The following is a 17,224-nucleotide window of genomic DNA, read 5'->3' as shown; positions in this document are numbered from 1 at the left end:
AATAAGATCACTAATGTAGAACATATGATAGAACACCATCCCTTGGAATCTTGGAACTAAAATCTGTTGCCTTAACTTTAATAAATCTGTTTATACATATTATCAGGGAAATATTTTCAGGTTAAGTGAATTGTCACTGCCATTTTTTATCATGATTAAAGACCCTATTTTGCCATGCTTACTCATGCTGAGTAGTAATTTACTACACAGTTAGGCCTTAATCATGTGAGCACTTGACTCATGCTGAACTTTACTACTAGTAGTAGTCTCGGAATTTTAAATAGGACTATTAACAATAGTAAAGTTGACCAGATGTGTAAGCATTGGCATTATCGGGGCCTTAGTGTCATTGATTTCCTATTGAACAAAATACTAAGTGTGAGTGGCAGACACACTCCCTGAAGCATTTGTGAATACTGGAGTGCATCAGCTTTGCAGGATCAAATTCTGAGTGTGCCCACAATGCTACTGACTGTGTAAATAATTTGATAGCATTCATCTAAATATTTAACAAACATAATTGTTATTGACTTTCAGTGAACAAATTGTTTACATTTAGTCTCATATTTCCTAAATACAGGTCTTGTCTACACTGCAGCACAAAATATGGAATGAATTCTTCACATCTGAATCATATTTTTCCACTCTTTCCTTTCTACACATTTGCAACATGAATAATAGCTTATCTCAAAGAGTATTAATCCAGCCACATGATCATCATGCTAATTTAAAAGGACCATCTTTAAGTGACGGCATCTGGCATCCAAGTCTGCATGACTCTCAGGAGTCTGATTCTGAAAGCCTTACTCAAGAGATACAATATCAGTTAGAACTTCAAAAACGGATTTATGAAAATGAAGTACTGATAGGCCAGTCTTCTGATGAGCTGGAGAATGACAGTTTAGACGAAGATAGTCTGGAGGAGAAAAGTCTGAATGAATCAGAAGGAGCAAATTATGACAAAGTACAGTTTTCAAATGGAAAAGATCATGGAAAACATAATGAAAGGTAAGGAATATATTTGTAGTATATAGCTACGATAGGCTTGACTGTTCTTGTGCTAAGCCAATTAAATTGGCACAAAATCTGCATGTAGACCAGGCCTTAATGTGAATGTGAATTCAGGGCGATGTGTTTTTAAATGTATTTGTGCTGTACAACTTTGTTTTTTTAGAAGAGAAGGGAGAGCAACCATTCTTTGTTCACTGAGGGCTAGATTGTAGTTTGCACTGACTGCACTCCCATATAGGGAAGTAAGGGGAAGTCAGAACCTGCCTTACACCCCTATATAAGCTACCTAGACATTGGTTCTGGGAGTGCAAAAGTAAGTGGGTGCTTCATACCCACTTACTTGCCCTCGAAGTAGATGGGCAGGAGTGTGGGGAAATGAGCAAAGCATTGCCTCTGCTCATCCACGGTACCAGTCAGTACAGCTGTGCTGACGTAGAGGAGTGATATAAGTTTCTGCTGCTATAGGCCCAGTAAAAGAGACATCCATTCTTCTCTATGAGCTTTATCCAAAGCCCACTTAAGCCCGTGGAAGGAGTCCCACCAACTTGAATGGCCTTTGGCTCAAGCCTTAAAGCACTTACTATAATGGACTGGGTACTTGTTCAAAATGGATAGTTGGTGACTGTTGTCCTTTTCTATACACTTGATAGGATGGGGCATCATTCTAAATAATTTAAGAAATGCATGTTTCACTTTTACGTTCAGATAGTGATTTTTATCACTTCAGTTTGCTGCACTTATATTAGAAAACCCTTGTTTAAAACAGTGAAGAATCCTGTGGCACCTTATAGACTAACAGACGTTTAGGAGCATGAGCTTTCGTGGGTGAATACCCACTTCATCGGATGCATGTAGTGGAAATTTCCAGTGGCAGGTATATATAAGCAAGCAAGCTAGAGATAACAAGGTTAGTTCAATCAGGGAGGATGAGGCCCTGTTCCAGCAACTGAAGTGTGAAAACCAAGGGAGGAGAAACTGGTTTTGTAGTTGGCAAGCCATTTCCAGTCTCTGTTTAATCTGGAGCTGATGGTGTTTCTCTTTGAAAGAGAAACTGCTGAGCTTCAGTTCATCTGCAATTTTCACACCATCAGCAACAGGATTAAACAGAGACTGTGAATGGCTTGCCAACTACAAACCCAGTTTCTCCTCCCTTGGTTTTCACACTTCAGCTGCTGGAACAGGGCCTCATCCTCCCTGATTGAACTAACCTCGTTATCTCTAGCTTGCCTGCATATATATACCTGCCCCTGGAAATTTCCACTACATGCATCTGACGAAGTGGGTATTCACCCACGAAAGCTCATGCTCCTAAACGTCTGTTAGTCTATAAGGCGCCACAGGATTCTTCGCTACTTTTACAGATCCAGACTAACACGATTACCCCTCTGATATGTGTTTAAAACAATATTGAAAAACTGGAGGGTTGAATAGATGCATTTTTATCCGGTAACTATATAAATGCAAAATTAAAAATTCCAGCAGACTGTCATCCTCACACATTCTTACAAAAGTGTTAACTTTATACATAAAATAAAATTGAATATGCTGTCACATGCATAAAAGGTTTAATGCTGTATAAATTGGGAATAATTGTTGTGTTTAAGAGAATTAAATTAAACCTGAAGCAATAATAATGTGCCATTTCAATTTAACTGTCTACTTAAAATAAAGTGGCAAAGAAATGAAGGCTAAATGATTAATAGCGTGCTTTTATTCACCTCCTCAACAGGCAAAATGGCCAGTTACTGAACATTTTATTGCGAGTGCAAAGGATGTTAATTGTGCTAGAACCATGCTCTAATTTTAGTAATTTTTTGACTGAATACTATGCTGAATATGAGGCTCTTCATTAAATGGAAATTTGATTTTATTTTGTTTGAAGTTATCACAGTAAGTACTCAAATACAGTCCATTAACTGGAGCAAATATAGTATATGCATATGAAATCTCCTCTCTACAGCCATTACTAACCTAGGAATTTGAAGAGAAAACCCTGCATCTGTTGTCTGCTCATCAACAGAAGGGTTGAATACAGAGTTCATCTAACCTTTATATGAAATGGGGGGGGAGGAATAAGAGGTGTGTGTTTTGTCTACAGATGATTAGAGATGAAGGAGCTCTTCACGCTCGTTTTGTTCCAGTGTGGTGACCTGGACTACGTAATACAATCAAGCCGCTGTGCACACATTTCAACACAATAGGGCTCTTTGGAATCATATTTTGTTATTTGAGTGATTGTTTTTAGCAGATTACATATTTCTGTGCTTACGTTGCTTCAAAATAGGCATTTATTCTTGCATATGATTTACATTTATGAATAATAATGATGTTTCAAGACTGCTGTTGTTACTTCATTGGTATAAATTGTCAGGAATTGAAACACTAATCTCAAGTACAGAGTATGTCAGGTCACCGACACTTCTCTGAAACTAAAAGCATCAATATAGAACTAGATTCTGTTTGTTATTTAGATCACATTTTATATTTGTACATTTGTAATTAGTTTAGAAAGTGTTAATAAATGTTGAGTAGATGCTTTAAAATTTAATTGTTACAGATTTTAGAGAGTTCAGCAGGCCAATAGCTTGCTTATAACCATGGCTTGAAAGCAGGGCCCCAGGGTTTTTGCCACCCTAAGCGGCGTGGGGGAGAAAGCCTCGATCGCTTTGCCAAGAGGGACCCACCGCCAAAGAGCCGGACCTGCCGCTCCTTCCCCTTGGTCACCCCAAGCACCTGCTTGCTGCACTGGTGCCTGGAGCCGGCCCTGCTTGAAAGCCAGTAAGAGTTGGGTGCCTGACTTCTTAAGACACTGCGGAAAAACCCACTTTGTGGACAACTGTCTCTAAAATGTAATTCATATATGCCAGTTAAGATACTGCTGATCAACACTTTAGATTACTTCTCTCTCTCTCTTAAAATTTCTTTTCTGGTCTGGGCTTTTTCACATGGGTGCATGACATTGTAGTTGAGATGAAAGAGGAACAGAACTATCTGTATTCTACACAGATGACTTTTGGGAAAGCTCTATTAAAATAGCAAGGTACAGATCTTGGCATTGCATGGTAATGAATGGAGATAATACCATAAAATCTATAGGCTGTTCCCTCTTAGGTATCCAGTACTCATGAGGGACCAACGTTAATTGGAATAGCACTTTTCCTCAGAGAGCAGAGACCCTGGGGAGTGACTGGAATTTTATATGGAAGATAAACAGGAATTATAATTATAATTTATGCCCTTTTAAATGAAATTTTACTGGCCAATTGAAAAAAGTAGCTGTTGCATTTTTATAACTGCACTTTCTGGGAGTTCCTCCCCCTCCCTTTCCCCACTGTTAGTGCCATGATGAATTTATGTAAGGAAAATATTGTATTCCTTGGTCAGATTTGATAGTTTTATGCCTAATTAGCATTTAATGCTAATTAAAATTAAAGATGAAGAAAGTGCTCTTTGTGGATCTTTGGCTCAAGTTCAGTGTAACTCTTGGGGCCCTAATCCTAAAAATGGTCTCGTGCACGAAAAACTTTACACACGAATGGTCTCATTAAACTCAGTAGAACTGCTCACATGTGTCAGGGTATACATGCGTGTGGGCAAAGGCTGGAATATTAAATTGGTTAGATATAACTTATTCAAAGTGCTGAATGGTTTTTCTTTTTTTAAAAGATCAATATTTCTTTTCTGGTTTTCATAGCAAACAGCAACCTACAGACAGATACTGTAACCTAAGATACAATCCCAACTGGAAGAACAATAACGAGGGAACAAAATTTTCTGAAGTGAATAGAAGACACCACGTTGCAGAGAAAATCTCACAGGGCTCATCTTACCTCTCTTCCAAGGACGTCTTGGAGGAAAATAATCATCTGGTAGAAAGACAAAATGTATTTGATACAGAATTATTAAGCCTTGATGGTCAACCTGTTGGGATAAGCAGTGTACCTTTTAGATTGCATACAAAAGGAGAGCTATCAGCAGATGATTGTCAATACAAAGACAATTCCAGTACATACAGTGATGTTTTTTCTCCTCGATCTGTAGAAGTTCAGCAACAGAGAGCAAAAAAAGACTTTGTGGAAAAAAATAAACTTACTTTGGGATTAGCCACACCAAAACAGGATTCTTATCTTCATCTGCACAGTAGAAAGCGAGAGGAAGTTCATCAAGGGCAGGTGGGTAATGCATTTTATTTAGAACATCTCGCAGGTTATGAACTAAGTGGATGGGCCACTGATTAAAGGGGAACACCTACTAAATATCTTGGTTTTGCAGAGTGATTCCTGGATTTCCTGTCAATCACATGTTTCCCCATAGCACAAGTGATGAAAGAAACCATTTGGGCTGTGTATCTTCCCAGCCCTTGATAGGATGATAATGTTCTGTGGTGTTCATATTCCCAGTTGTAGCTTTTCAATGGCCCCAGTTGTGCTATGGTTTCTAGAAAGCTGGCTATGTCTCCTGCTGTCAGTGCAGAAGCCAAGCCTTACTCTTAGCATTCAATTGAACTGTAGGTAGGAATACTGCTCTGCTATCATACAGGTTCAGTGAGAGGAAGGCCAGGAAAGAGGTTCCTCATGCCATTTTCTCCAAGCTCATCTATGCAACAGAGGCCAGGACTTGAATTTTAGAGGCATCGCAATGGAGGACTCAAATTCATGCCCTGATTTGGGAAAAAAAACTTTTTTGTGCCAATGCTAATTGATTGCATTAGGTACATTAGCTTAAAAGCCTGTTCTTTGATGGTTACTGGGCTCAGGATTGTGTGTCTTGGGAGCAAGGGCTGTCAGCTGAGAATGCCCTGCGGTCAGTCTTGAAAAGCAAGTTCTGGGGACCAGTGATCACATTGCCCTAGACCTAGAGGATCATAATAGCTCTGACGGAACAGAAGGAGAAGGGTGGTCTCTTGGCTAACCAGCCCAGAGCTATTTGTAAGATTTCAACATTTTGCATGAAGTTATCTGAATAAACTCCCCCACCCTTTTAACTCATAACTGATCTTGATAAAATTTTCCTTCTTACTTGATTTGATTCTTCATCACATCTTATTAATTGATTCATTTTGTTCTGCACTGGAGTTGTTTGGCTTAGTTTACATGATTTTGTTAATTATGTGCTCTACTAATAGTGTACACACTTATCTCCTTATAGGTGGTAAACAGCAGTGTTGCAGCATGAAAGAAAAATTACTTCTAATGGTAGAACACAGTAGTTTTGAGAAAAATCAAAAAAACTGATCCTATTAACAATATAAAAAAGCTTGTATTTGCAACTTTCCGATTGCTCTGATCACAACAAAAAAAAAAACTACAATTTATATTGTGTGCAGCTTGAAAAAAATCAGAGAAAAGGATATAGATAGGGTGCAGTGTGGGTGGATGCATTTACACATTTACTCAGTGACATTTAGGCCCACATGTTTCCAAAAGTATCTGCTAACCCTGGAGGGGCCAGATTTTGTGTGGCCAAACAGACCCCTCAAGCTTGATTTTTCAGGTTTGCTCAGCATTTACAATTCTATTTTAAATCAGTTGAAGCTGCTGGCACTACAATCCCTTGGAGATTAAGGGCCTAGTTTTCTCAAGTTCTGTTCTCAAAATTGAACCAACCAGCATTAGGGGATACTTTTGAAAATGTTTGTTAAATGTACTGGACTATAATGCAATACAGCACTATCCATCTGTTACATAGTTTGAAGATTAGCAAGACAAGGTGGGTGAGGTAATATCTTTTATTGGACCAACTTCTGTTGGTGAGAAACAAGCCTGAAAGCTACACAGAGCCAGTAAAAGATATTACCTCACCCACCTTCTCTCTCTAATGTCCTGGATCAGACAGAGCTACAACTCAGAATAATGTGAAAATAGAAGTTACAACATAAAAAGTTACACTGTTGAGTTATACCACAGATTTCTGTGTAATTGACAAAGCTGGCTAGTGAGACCTTCCATTGTAAATTATGTACCATTCTACAAGGCTAATGAACAGCTGATGCAAACACTAGAGGGCACCTGCTGTATGTATTACAACAGCAGAACAGTGGACAATCTCTTTGCTAGAAGAGATATTAACAGCACTTGTTTTTCCATCTATAATTCAGTTGATGGCAAAAATTATTAATTTAGATTAAGGCTAATTAAAGTTTATGCTGATCTGTTATATACCATTTTGAAATTCTGAAGATATATTTGTAGGCTATGCCTAGCATTACATATTATTAGTAAGTAGTTTTGGTATTGTGGTAGCACCTGGAGGTACTAATCAGGGATTGGGACTTAATTGTGCTAGAGGCTGAATATTGGTGCAGAGACTGTATCTTGTTATATCAAAGAGCTTACAATCTAGAGTCCTGATCCTGCAATAATGTATGTGTGTGTGCACACACGCGAGCCATGTGCCCATGCAGACTCCCTTTGACTTCAGTGGGGCTCCATGGTTGAGTGCAGAATTGGAGCCCCTAAGTAACGGATTAGAGATAACAACAAGACAAGCACAAAGTAAATGAGACCACTACGATTAGGCTAATGAGCAGTCAGCATTCTTTTATTTATTGTCATGTTAAGCATTTTCTTTAGGAGATACATGGACTAGAAAGGTAGAGGTAATTAAAAATATCCACTTTCGGAACAAGACATTGTGGGCCAGGCTCTGTCCACAGTTAAAATAGTGATACAGTGGAATTACTCTGGATTAACATGGCAGTGACAGAGCAGAATCTGGCATTTTGTGTGTATTAACATATCACTGTGTACCCTAAAATGCAGGGGGGGAAAAAACAAACAGAAGAGAGAAAAAACCTATTCTGAAAAACACGTCCACCTGAAAAATGAAAGGTCCAAAAATGTCAAAGTAATTAATCCCAGATGGATTTAGTTTTTGAGGCCATGGCAGTTTAAGGAATTTGTTGATTTTATAACAGCAATGCCCAAAATGTGCCTGGTGCTTTCCAGACAGCCTTTGCCCTGGTGCAGGCACGTCCTAAACATTGCTTGTGTGGTTATTATGGGGATGTGAGATCCCTTCAGGTCGACCAGTAGGTTGAAAAGTACAGGATGAGAATGTATTGATGTATCTGAACTGAGTAGCTGAGCTGAGGTAATAATTAAAAAATTCTTGTTTAACTGAATGACTGGAGTTTGTGTGTCAAGTTGTTTTTTTTGGTTTTTTTTTTTAGTCTAGAGTTAAAAGTTTAGATAATCAGATATCAACTCAGGTACATTTGTGGCTTTGAGATCAAGGAGATGATGCAGAGATACTTATTTTCATTAGTTTAGATTTCAGAATAGGTGGAAAGAGAATTGGCTGTTATGAATTACAGTGATTTCTAGCCAAGTTGGGAGGGCCATATCACTTTCCAGTGGATCCTCACTGGCTAAATAAATGAACAAGTCTAACATTCTCTAAAGGAGGGGCATCCAGCCATCCTTGCTGTACCATGGAGCCTTTGAAGGGTTGAAAAAAATGTGAAGGAAATCCCTGAAAAGGGAAAAAACACTGATTAGATCAGGGGTCGGCAAGCTTTCAGAAGTGGTGTGTTAAGTCTTCATTTATTCACTCTAATTTAAGGTTTTGCGTGCCAGTAATACATTTTAACATTTTTAGAGGGCCACTTTTTATGTCTTTAATATATAACTAAACTATTGTTGTATGTAAAGTAGATAAGGTTTTCACAATGTTTAAGAAGCTTCATTTAAAATTAAATTAAATTCAGAGGCCACTGAAAATCAGTTTGTGAGCCACTTTTGGCATGCGTGCCATAGGTTGCCTACCCCTGGATTAGATTGTTAGTGTGAGTTAAGATGTATTTTTACAACAGAAGAAACAAAACCTTGATTATGTCTTCACTTATGCCTGTTTTACAACAGTGTAACTACATTGACTACACTGGAGTTACTCTTTATTTACTGTGGTGTACATTGGGCCCAAAGCCACAGAAGATAAGGCCCTTAATAATATAAGTATCAATGTTGTCAGCAGGCTAGGGAATCAGCGAACAATCAAAGGTGCCTCTCTAAAACATAATTCATCTTAAAGTTCTTCAAACTGAATTGGACAGTCAAGGCAGGTAAGTTAATCAGTTAACTGAGGTGACCAAATGAGAATAGTTAAGAAATGAATAATAGACATTATAGAATGATGAGGAGTATACAAAAAATAGCATCTCAGATATCTGTGTCAGCATCCAGAACACATGCTCTGGATGTTGTCTTTATAAACGGGATTATTTTCCACTTTACAGCAAGTTAGAATGGTTATAATTGTTAGCAACACAGCTAACAGCGAAGTATAGTGAATATAAAATGTTGCATTAAAATATAGAGCACTTTTCATGTAATTGCACAAATCAACTCTGTACAAACTTACTATGTTTGATACCAAACGATCCTTATTCCAAGTTACTGTAAGATTCACAGGCCATTCGATCTGTGGGCTATATCTACACCCAAACATACTACAAATGTGTGCTTATGGGCTGATATGTATGTTCATTAATTCACATAGCATTTTATAAAGCATCAACTTTTTTGTGGCACTGCCTGATTCTTTAAGAACCTGATGATGAGTTTCTTTGAGAGAGAGAGAGAGAGAAGTAGCTGCCCAGTCTAGCTCAGCTGTACTCAATATGAGTTGCTTTCCTCCCTACAAACCTCTTACTTCAAAGCGAGGAACATAATGTACAATTTTTTAATGGCTCTAGACCAAGGCACTCAGACTCTCTGTGCACTGCGCCTTACCTCAGTGTAAACACCTAATCAAGATTGCCTGCGCTTCAACAATAGCAGCCAAATGCAATTCGAGAAGCACAAGCCTTTGAAGTCCTCACTGCAAAGGCCGGTTTTCTAGTCTGGGATAATGACATGCCATGATTGCTGTCTTTGTTGTATCTTTTCAGTAGAGAAGCAATTATGGGCCTCAATTTAACAGAATAGACATTACACAGCTTATGATGCTCAAAATGCAATTTCATTTGATCATTTTCTCAATTTGATTGGTATTAATAGAATAGTTCACAAAAAAATGCTGGCAGAGGTTATGTCCTGTTCCTCTTTCAAAGAGATAATGTAGAAGTATGCTTTACCTGCCCAGTAAACTATCAGTGCAGTGAGTCAGTGGGTTCCACCAAAAACATCTTACCAGTGAAACAGCTGTGTTTCTCTGTCTGCTGTGGAGAAGAAAACCTATGAAGAGTCTTCTTAATTTGTTCATTTCTTTCTTGTAAGAAGAGCTGGTAGACCCTTTCATTACCATTTGCAGCAATATGCCTCACCTGAAATATCAGCAATCAGAGCTCCGCCCCACTAGTGTTAATTCATTTCTGTTCATACCAGCTGACACAGTTACCTGCTTAGACCTGGCTACAGCATATTACCTGTGTCAGCTGATCTCATACTATTCTCTGTGGATTATTGGTGGGATACAAAGCACTTGCTGTTAGTCCAGAGAGAGGCTGGCCTGATGGCAATAAGTCAGTATTCAGTTCTTAAGAAACTGTAGCTTGACTCATGCAGCTTCCTCAGGTGCTGAGTGTCTGCTGTGCATTCCTCTGTGATCTGTGGGAGCTGCACAGTCTTTCCAAAGAGCATATACGTGAGTGGTTTAGATATAAGCCCAGAGCGTTAAACTAGGCATTTCACTTGTACACAGCACCCTGGTATAACAGTCAAGTATTTTACCTGAGAACAACACCCATATGAATGCTTCCTAATTTCAAGTAACTTGCCCTATATACCAAGTTTGTGGATATCTAGTACTCACTTGGATCATTGGCCTTAGGCAGCTCCAGTGTAATCCAGATTGCCTACTCCAGATGGGACCCTGAACAAGTTTGGTGTAGTTGTCCCTTAACTGTGCTGTTTGGATTGCCATGCTGTTATAAGCACCCCAGCCACTACTGCTATATGGGCTCTTCTTCCAGCTAGGATGCTGATGGAAAAAGAGACAGTCATTAATGATCTGAGCTCAAGTTTGCATAGTTAGTAGTTCCACTGGTCACGGGCATCTTCTCCCTGTGGCCTTTCCCAAATTAACCACACCCACTTGTCAGTGGTGCTTAGTTATCCTTACTGCAGGCAATGGCTTAGTAGAGCAGCTAGGTGTATTGTCACAACAATGGTTGGGCTGGCTAGTTGCTCATTTCTTTGGGTCCTGTACTGTCATATTTAGTTATGGATGATGGAAAAAGGATGCAGTGTAAAAGCAAACCAGGACAATATCCAGCAGTAAAGAGGCAGAAATAATTATAATAGAAGATAAACAAGATAATTTTTTTAATATGGTATGTTTTGTTCTGCTGCCTGGATTGCTCCCTGCTCACACTCTGTGCATTTCCAATATGATACTGCAATGGCATCTATCCCAGTGTTGGCCAGAGCATCTGTTTTGCTTTTATAGGAGACAGTAGCTAGAGCTGGTTGAAAAATTTTCATTGACTCAGTTTTCCAGTCAGAAAAGGCTTAACTGTTGAAATCTCTCATTTCCTTTTTATGGCACCCTTAACAGCACCATGATGAGTGTGCTTTGCCCTGCTCTATGTACTTCGCCTGCTCTGCAAGTTTTGTATCACATATTTGGCTGAACCTGTTACTTGACTTGTAGTTCTGCAGTATTTATGGGGCTGCTCCATGTCTCTCGCACTTAATACTTGCTTCAGCTGTCGATCTTTCTCTGATTCCTGCTGTTTTGTGTGCAGACAGGCAGGTCTGTGTAGCTTCTTGTTCTCCACCCATTGCCTGCTTTGACAATCGGAATGCGTTCTTTGAAAATGTTGCCTCAATTTTGGGTGCTGAGCCCTTCTGAAAATTCTGGCCATAGCATTTGTGCTGGCTGATGTGGCCATATTGATGGTGGCCTTAAAAGCTATAGTAGACTATGATCACCGCTGAATAACTCCTCAGGTCTGATTTTCCACATGCACCCACTATGCCCACTGGTATGGGGGATGCTGTGTTCTGTGCTTTTGTTCATGAAGACAATGATTTGCATATAAGTAGTTTGCTGCCTACCGCTGGCTGATTACTGTTACTGCTTGGTATAAGCGGTGGAAGATTTATTTGTGCTCTGTGGCTGCACCCATTTCTTTTCTACTAACATACCATAAATACTCATTCATTAGCCTGTTCCTTTATAAGCCAATCCCCCAAGATGCTTAGGTAAAAATAGCAAAAACTCTATGACCCATTCATAAGCCAACCCTATATTTCAGGGGTTGGCAAACTCTGGCTCCTGGCCCATCAGGGTAAGCCGCTGGCGGGTTCGGATGTTTTGTTTACTTGGAGTGTCTGCAGGCATGGAGCTCCTCAGCTGGAGCCATTGGCTAGGAATGGCGAACCGCGGCCACAGGGAGCTGAGGGGCTCCATGCCTGCAGACGCTCCAAGTAAACAAAACCACAAGGTATTAGATATTCAATTCAATGATTCCATGGAGTGTAAAATCATTAAGTTTTGGTGTAGACTCATTTATAAGCTGATCCCTGCTCTTCAATGCATCACTTTTTTACCAAAAATATTCAGCTTATGAATGAGTATATACAGTTGTTTTGATTTATAGTGCTTTCTGTATTGGATGAATAACTATATTGGTCTAGACTTTACTATGGTGTATGTCCTCTCATGACCGTTTTAATGCAGTGCTCATTGTCTGCATGGCAGTGATGGATGCGTAGTTTGCTTTCTTCTGCCTGTATTAGAGGTATCTACCTTACATATATGGGACAGCTTGGTCATCTATTAGCTTTTGCTATGAGTAGGAGTCCCTACTGTATGCAACTTTCCTTCTCTCTGTTCTCTTTGAAAGTGCTCAGAATGTCATCCACAGCCTTTCCTATTAATGGACACGCTACCATGATCTCTATTAATACTGACTTGTTTGTAAACTCCTTTTGCCTGTGTTCCTGTTTGGCCCCATCTTTATCCTGCCATGAATAATGTAATGGTGCATTTTACTGTTTACATTTACTGGCATGTGGATTGTTGCTTGTTCAACCTTTCCCCCCCCATCCACAGATCTTTTATACTGTTCTTGGCCCCACTGAACTACCGCTGTGTATAAAGTCTAGTGGCTCTTAATATGTTTTTCTTCTTTAGGTTTCAGATGTTAAAACTGCTGATGAGAGGCTTATTCAGAATGCCATTGACTTTCAAAGCATGGCCATGGATCCTGAAGACAAATGGCTCCAGAGGTCACACCAATTAAAGGTTCGTTTTTGGGTGGAATATGAATCTGGTTTTGGGAATCTATAATGCAAATAATCATGTTCTTGATGTTTTTTCACCTCTAAATTTAATGTATGGCAGATTTGTTAATTTTTTCCCTTTCTTAATATTACTATTTCACAATTCTTTCAATGGTTTTCATCTGAGACTCTCTGAGCACTTACATGCATTGCTGTTAATCATTTACAGTGCACCTGCAGTGTGCTAAACTGCACATCAGTTATGCCTCCGACCTTTGTAAATGCATTCATCATTTTACAGATGGACAAACCAAAGTATAGAGAGAGATTAAGTTTTTCGCCCAAGGCCACATAACATGTTAGGAATCCTAGTTCCCAGTGCTATGCTCTAATAGACCATATTTTTGCAAGAGAAGTAGATAACTATAATTATATATATAAAGCTCTACCTCTCTAATACAAATATCAAAGTAATTAGTTGCTAAAGTAAAATAGGCTATAGAGATAAATATCTTCTTGTTCTACAAATCTTGTGCACTAAAATCCATCACATACATTAAGCATGGAAGAAATGGACTAGATGACCTCTTGAGGTCCCTTCCAGGCCTACATTTCTATGATTAAGTAGCGTATAGTATCTGCTTTCATAACTATTTATCCTACTCTGTAAATCCCATGACTACCTACTAACTGTCCAACTAGATAGGTAGCTAGCGGATTTATAGAGCAGGAAAGATAGTTATGAAAGCAGAAAAATTATGCTGCTTGATCCATATGATGGATTAAATCCACAATATACCTCCAAGTCTCAAGGAGTCCTGGATTTAAAAGGTCAAGTCTCTTTAGGATTATATGATGCTACTGGCCCATAAAACGAATACATCCAGTGCTCACTCTTTTTGGTGGGTTACCAGGGCTTCTTAATTTCATTGTTGCATTCCAAGTTCTTTGGGGAGGGAGGGTGCTGATCTCTATCAGGGGGATGTTTTAAGACAGAAAATGTTTACAGGTGGAGGGGGATGCACCTTAGGGTCTGTCAAGTTAGGTAGTTACCTAAAATTGATAAATCTAGTAGATGACTGACTGCCTTTCACACTAATGCAGTGAAATAATTACCTCTTGGAATAAGGCCAGAGTAGACCAGGTTTCATCACCGACAAAGCTATAAGCACTTCAGCAGTACCTGAGAAAGTAGAATCCAGCTAGAACAGATGTGAAAACTATTTATGGTAGCATCAATAATTAATTTAGTTTGCTGCTCAGACTATAGTCGAGAAGGAGTAAGGACCAAGAGATTCAGTTTATTCCTTTGCCCTTACAATAAAGAGCAATGCAGCTGTAATGTGGAAGATTGTAAGTGGAGTACAGTATTTGAAAGATATGTAATTAGGCATAAATAAGGAATGGAATCATCAGTTTAGGGTAAAAATAAACAAATTATGCTCTGAATAAGACCAAAAATAGTCTCAAACAGATATAAAGGCCAACAGCACCTGATTCTCTGCATCAGCAGAAAATTCTCCTAAAGTCCTGGCTGGGATGATTTAGTTGGTGTTGGTCCTGCTTTGAGCAGGGGGTTGGACTAGATGACCTCCTGAGGTCCCTTCCAACCCTGATATTCTGATTCTAAAGAGAATAAACATGCAGTAAAAAGAAACAAGAGTTAAGAAGTCCTAAAACAGAGTAGAAGGGGAAAGAAATCTGTCCCTAGTTAAGGGTTGGCATAGATCACTTCCCTGTTGGAATAAGAGGGGAACCAAGGACTCGAGTCACAATTCACTCCTTGGTCAGCTCCTGAGCCATCACAGTTATGTCCTATTTCTTGTCAGGGCAGACTGTATTGTTACAGTTTAGGGTCTAAAAATAATAACCAGAGCATAAGATAAGTGTTAATGTTCATTGATAACCTTAGCTGAGAATTCCCATTTGTATTTGATTGAGTTCTGTAACAATCTTGTTCCTTCCCAGTTGTTTTTACAAGTAGGGAAAAAAATTGTGATCTTGATTTAATTAATGAAGGTCTCTATTTGGCAATTTAGGAGAAGTGTAATGGTGACTTTCTCAAAGGGTGCTGGAGGCAAAGCAGTAGGGATCAGCACCTGAAGGATCTTCCTATGCAGCAATTTCTGCCCTGGAACAGACCACTTGCTATATATATATAGGTGGGACAAAACCGAGTCTGCAACAGTCTTATGGTACCGTGCTAAAGCCCTGCGGCCTGATTCTCCACTCCACTGCGCCAGTTTTATGCCAAGTTTCATAGATTTTTAAGGCCAGAAAGAACCATTAGATTATCTAGACAGTCCAACAACCTGTTTTTCACCGATACATGTAGTCCAGAAAGAGATCCAGTCTCAAACTGAGAAATTAGAGGGAATTCACTACTTCCCTTGATAGTTTGTTCCAATGGTTATTCATGTTCACAGTTAAATTGTGCCCTATTTCTTGCTTGAATTTGTCGGGCTTTAACTTTGTTATGCCTTTCTCCCCTATATTGAACCTGCAACCAAACTTGTTACTGACCTTATAAAAACCGAGATGTTCCAGGAACATGTTCATGTTTTGTTAGATGCTTTGTGAAGTTCTGGCTTGAGGCAAGAGCAAGGAAATGCCATGGGAAAAGGGGAGGGGAGAGTCTGGAGTTTTCCATGATTTGAAATCTTCCAGTTGAGACTGGACACCTTTTTGAAAGATCTGTTCCAGTTCAGCCAGTAGCCATTGAGCTGGATGCAGGAGCTACTGGGTGAGACTTCCCAGCTTGAGTGATGCAGGAGATCCCAGCAGTCCCCCCTGGGATATTTTTCCATAGGAAAGATGGGCTTTTCTCCATTTGTTGCATGTTCCAGGCTGCAGCATTCCCGAGTGAGGAGCTTCTGTCACTTTGGAGAGAGGTTCCCAAGCATTTCCTTGGCAGCTGGCACATGTCACCAGACAGAGACCCTGCACCAGCTCTGCTCAGCCAGCTGTTTATATCTGCTTCTTGGTGTTGAAACCAGTCTGTGAGGAAGCATTAAGTGCTAGACTATTGGACTGTCTGCCAAGATAATGCCACTTCAAGTCGACCAAGTTAGGCTCGTATAAAACTGATGTAACTGAGTGAAAAGTCAGGCTCTCCTGGTCTTTACAGGGTCATTGCCACCTGTTTTTACAGACTTTTTGTATGTTTAAAAGAGCTATAACATGGGTATGTCCCATCTACACAGGTAAGATCAAACATTGTGACAAGATATCCTGATATAGCAGAAATTGCTCTGCAGCTGGCTCATAGTATAGTGGCCAACTGGGTCTATGTGACTATGAAGGGCGAAGTGTAAATGTAGGGGGAAAACAAGATAAATATACATATTCTTCTTGCAAGCTTTTCTTCTCTTTTTTGTTTTTGTGTTTTCCTTCTCCTCAAACACTTTCCCTCACATGCAGGTGGCTATGAATCACAGGCTAAGCCCAGAATGTTTTTTTTTTTTTGACTCCTGAGGGATTTAAATACCTAGTTCCCATAAATTTAATGAGAATTTGAGATTCAAATTGCCTGGCCTCCTTTCAGAAAAATCTCTGCCCTACTTTCTGTATTAAGTTTATGCTGAAGTAGCTCAAACAGATTTGTTTGAATTTCCTGCTGTTCATTTAAGGCAAGAAGCTGTGCTCCTTAAGAGAGCAAACAGCAGTTTATGCTATTATTCATGGTCAAAGATGTTCTGTAGATTTCAAATTTCTTAGTAAGGGAAGAATTTTACAATGCTACTTGATCCATCTAAGTGGGAAAACAATGGCGTAGTCACAGTTTGTCCTTGGTTCATGCTGAGACCCTGAGACCCTTCCATAGGTGGCACCGTGGGTAAAAGCACTAATCATTATGAAAGAGGTCTAGCTAACGAATTATCATCTTGGCACCAGGAGTCAGGATTCCCCAGGGCTAAAGCTTTCACCAAAACATTCAGCTCTAGATGTGGACTTAATACCTACCATTAAGCAGTTACTCTGAGTGCATATGCTGTGTAGTGATTGCAAGTGTTGGTAACAAAAGAACCCTAGTGAGACTGGAG

At 39.5% G+C, this 17,224-nt stretch overlaps 1 protein-coding gene across 5 annotated transcripts in view; it reads left to right on the top strand.

The window, feature by feature from the left end:
* JHY (junctional cadherin complex regulator) overlaps window positions 1-17,224 on the top strand; it is a 33,208-nt gene that overhangs the window by 2,356 nt on the left and 13,628 nt on the right. For 4 of the 5 annotated variants that reach the window (XR_003997251.1, XM_030538584.1, XM_030538583.1 and 1 more), the window contains exons 2-4: window positions 581-1,008; window positions 4,706-5,183; window positions 13,093-13,203. Coding sequence is in view for 4 of the 5 variants with exons in the window: in XM_030538584.1 (XP_030394444.1) it covers window positions 671-1,008; window positions 4,706-5,183; window positions 13,093-13,203 (927 nt within the window). In the remaining variant the exon portion in view is untranslated. The remainder of the gene's footprint in view (window positions 1-580; window positions 1,009-4,705; window positions 5,184-13,092; window positions 13,204-17,224) is intronic. The other variant, XM_030538585.1, reaches the window with a different exon arrangement.

This window comes from Gopherus evgoodei, chromosome 19 (assembly GCF_007399415.2).
Source record: "Gopherus evgoodei ecotype Sinaloan lineage chromosome 19, rGopEvg1_v1.p, whole genome shotgun sequence".
Lineage (NCBI taxonomy): Eukaryota > Metazoa > Chordata > Testudines > Testudinidae > Gopherus > Gopherus evgoodei.
This window is presented reverse-complemented; position numbering and strand designations above follow the sequence as displayed.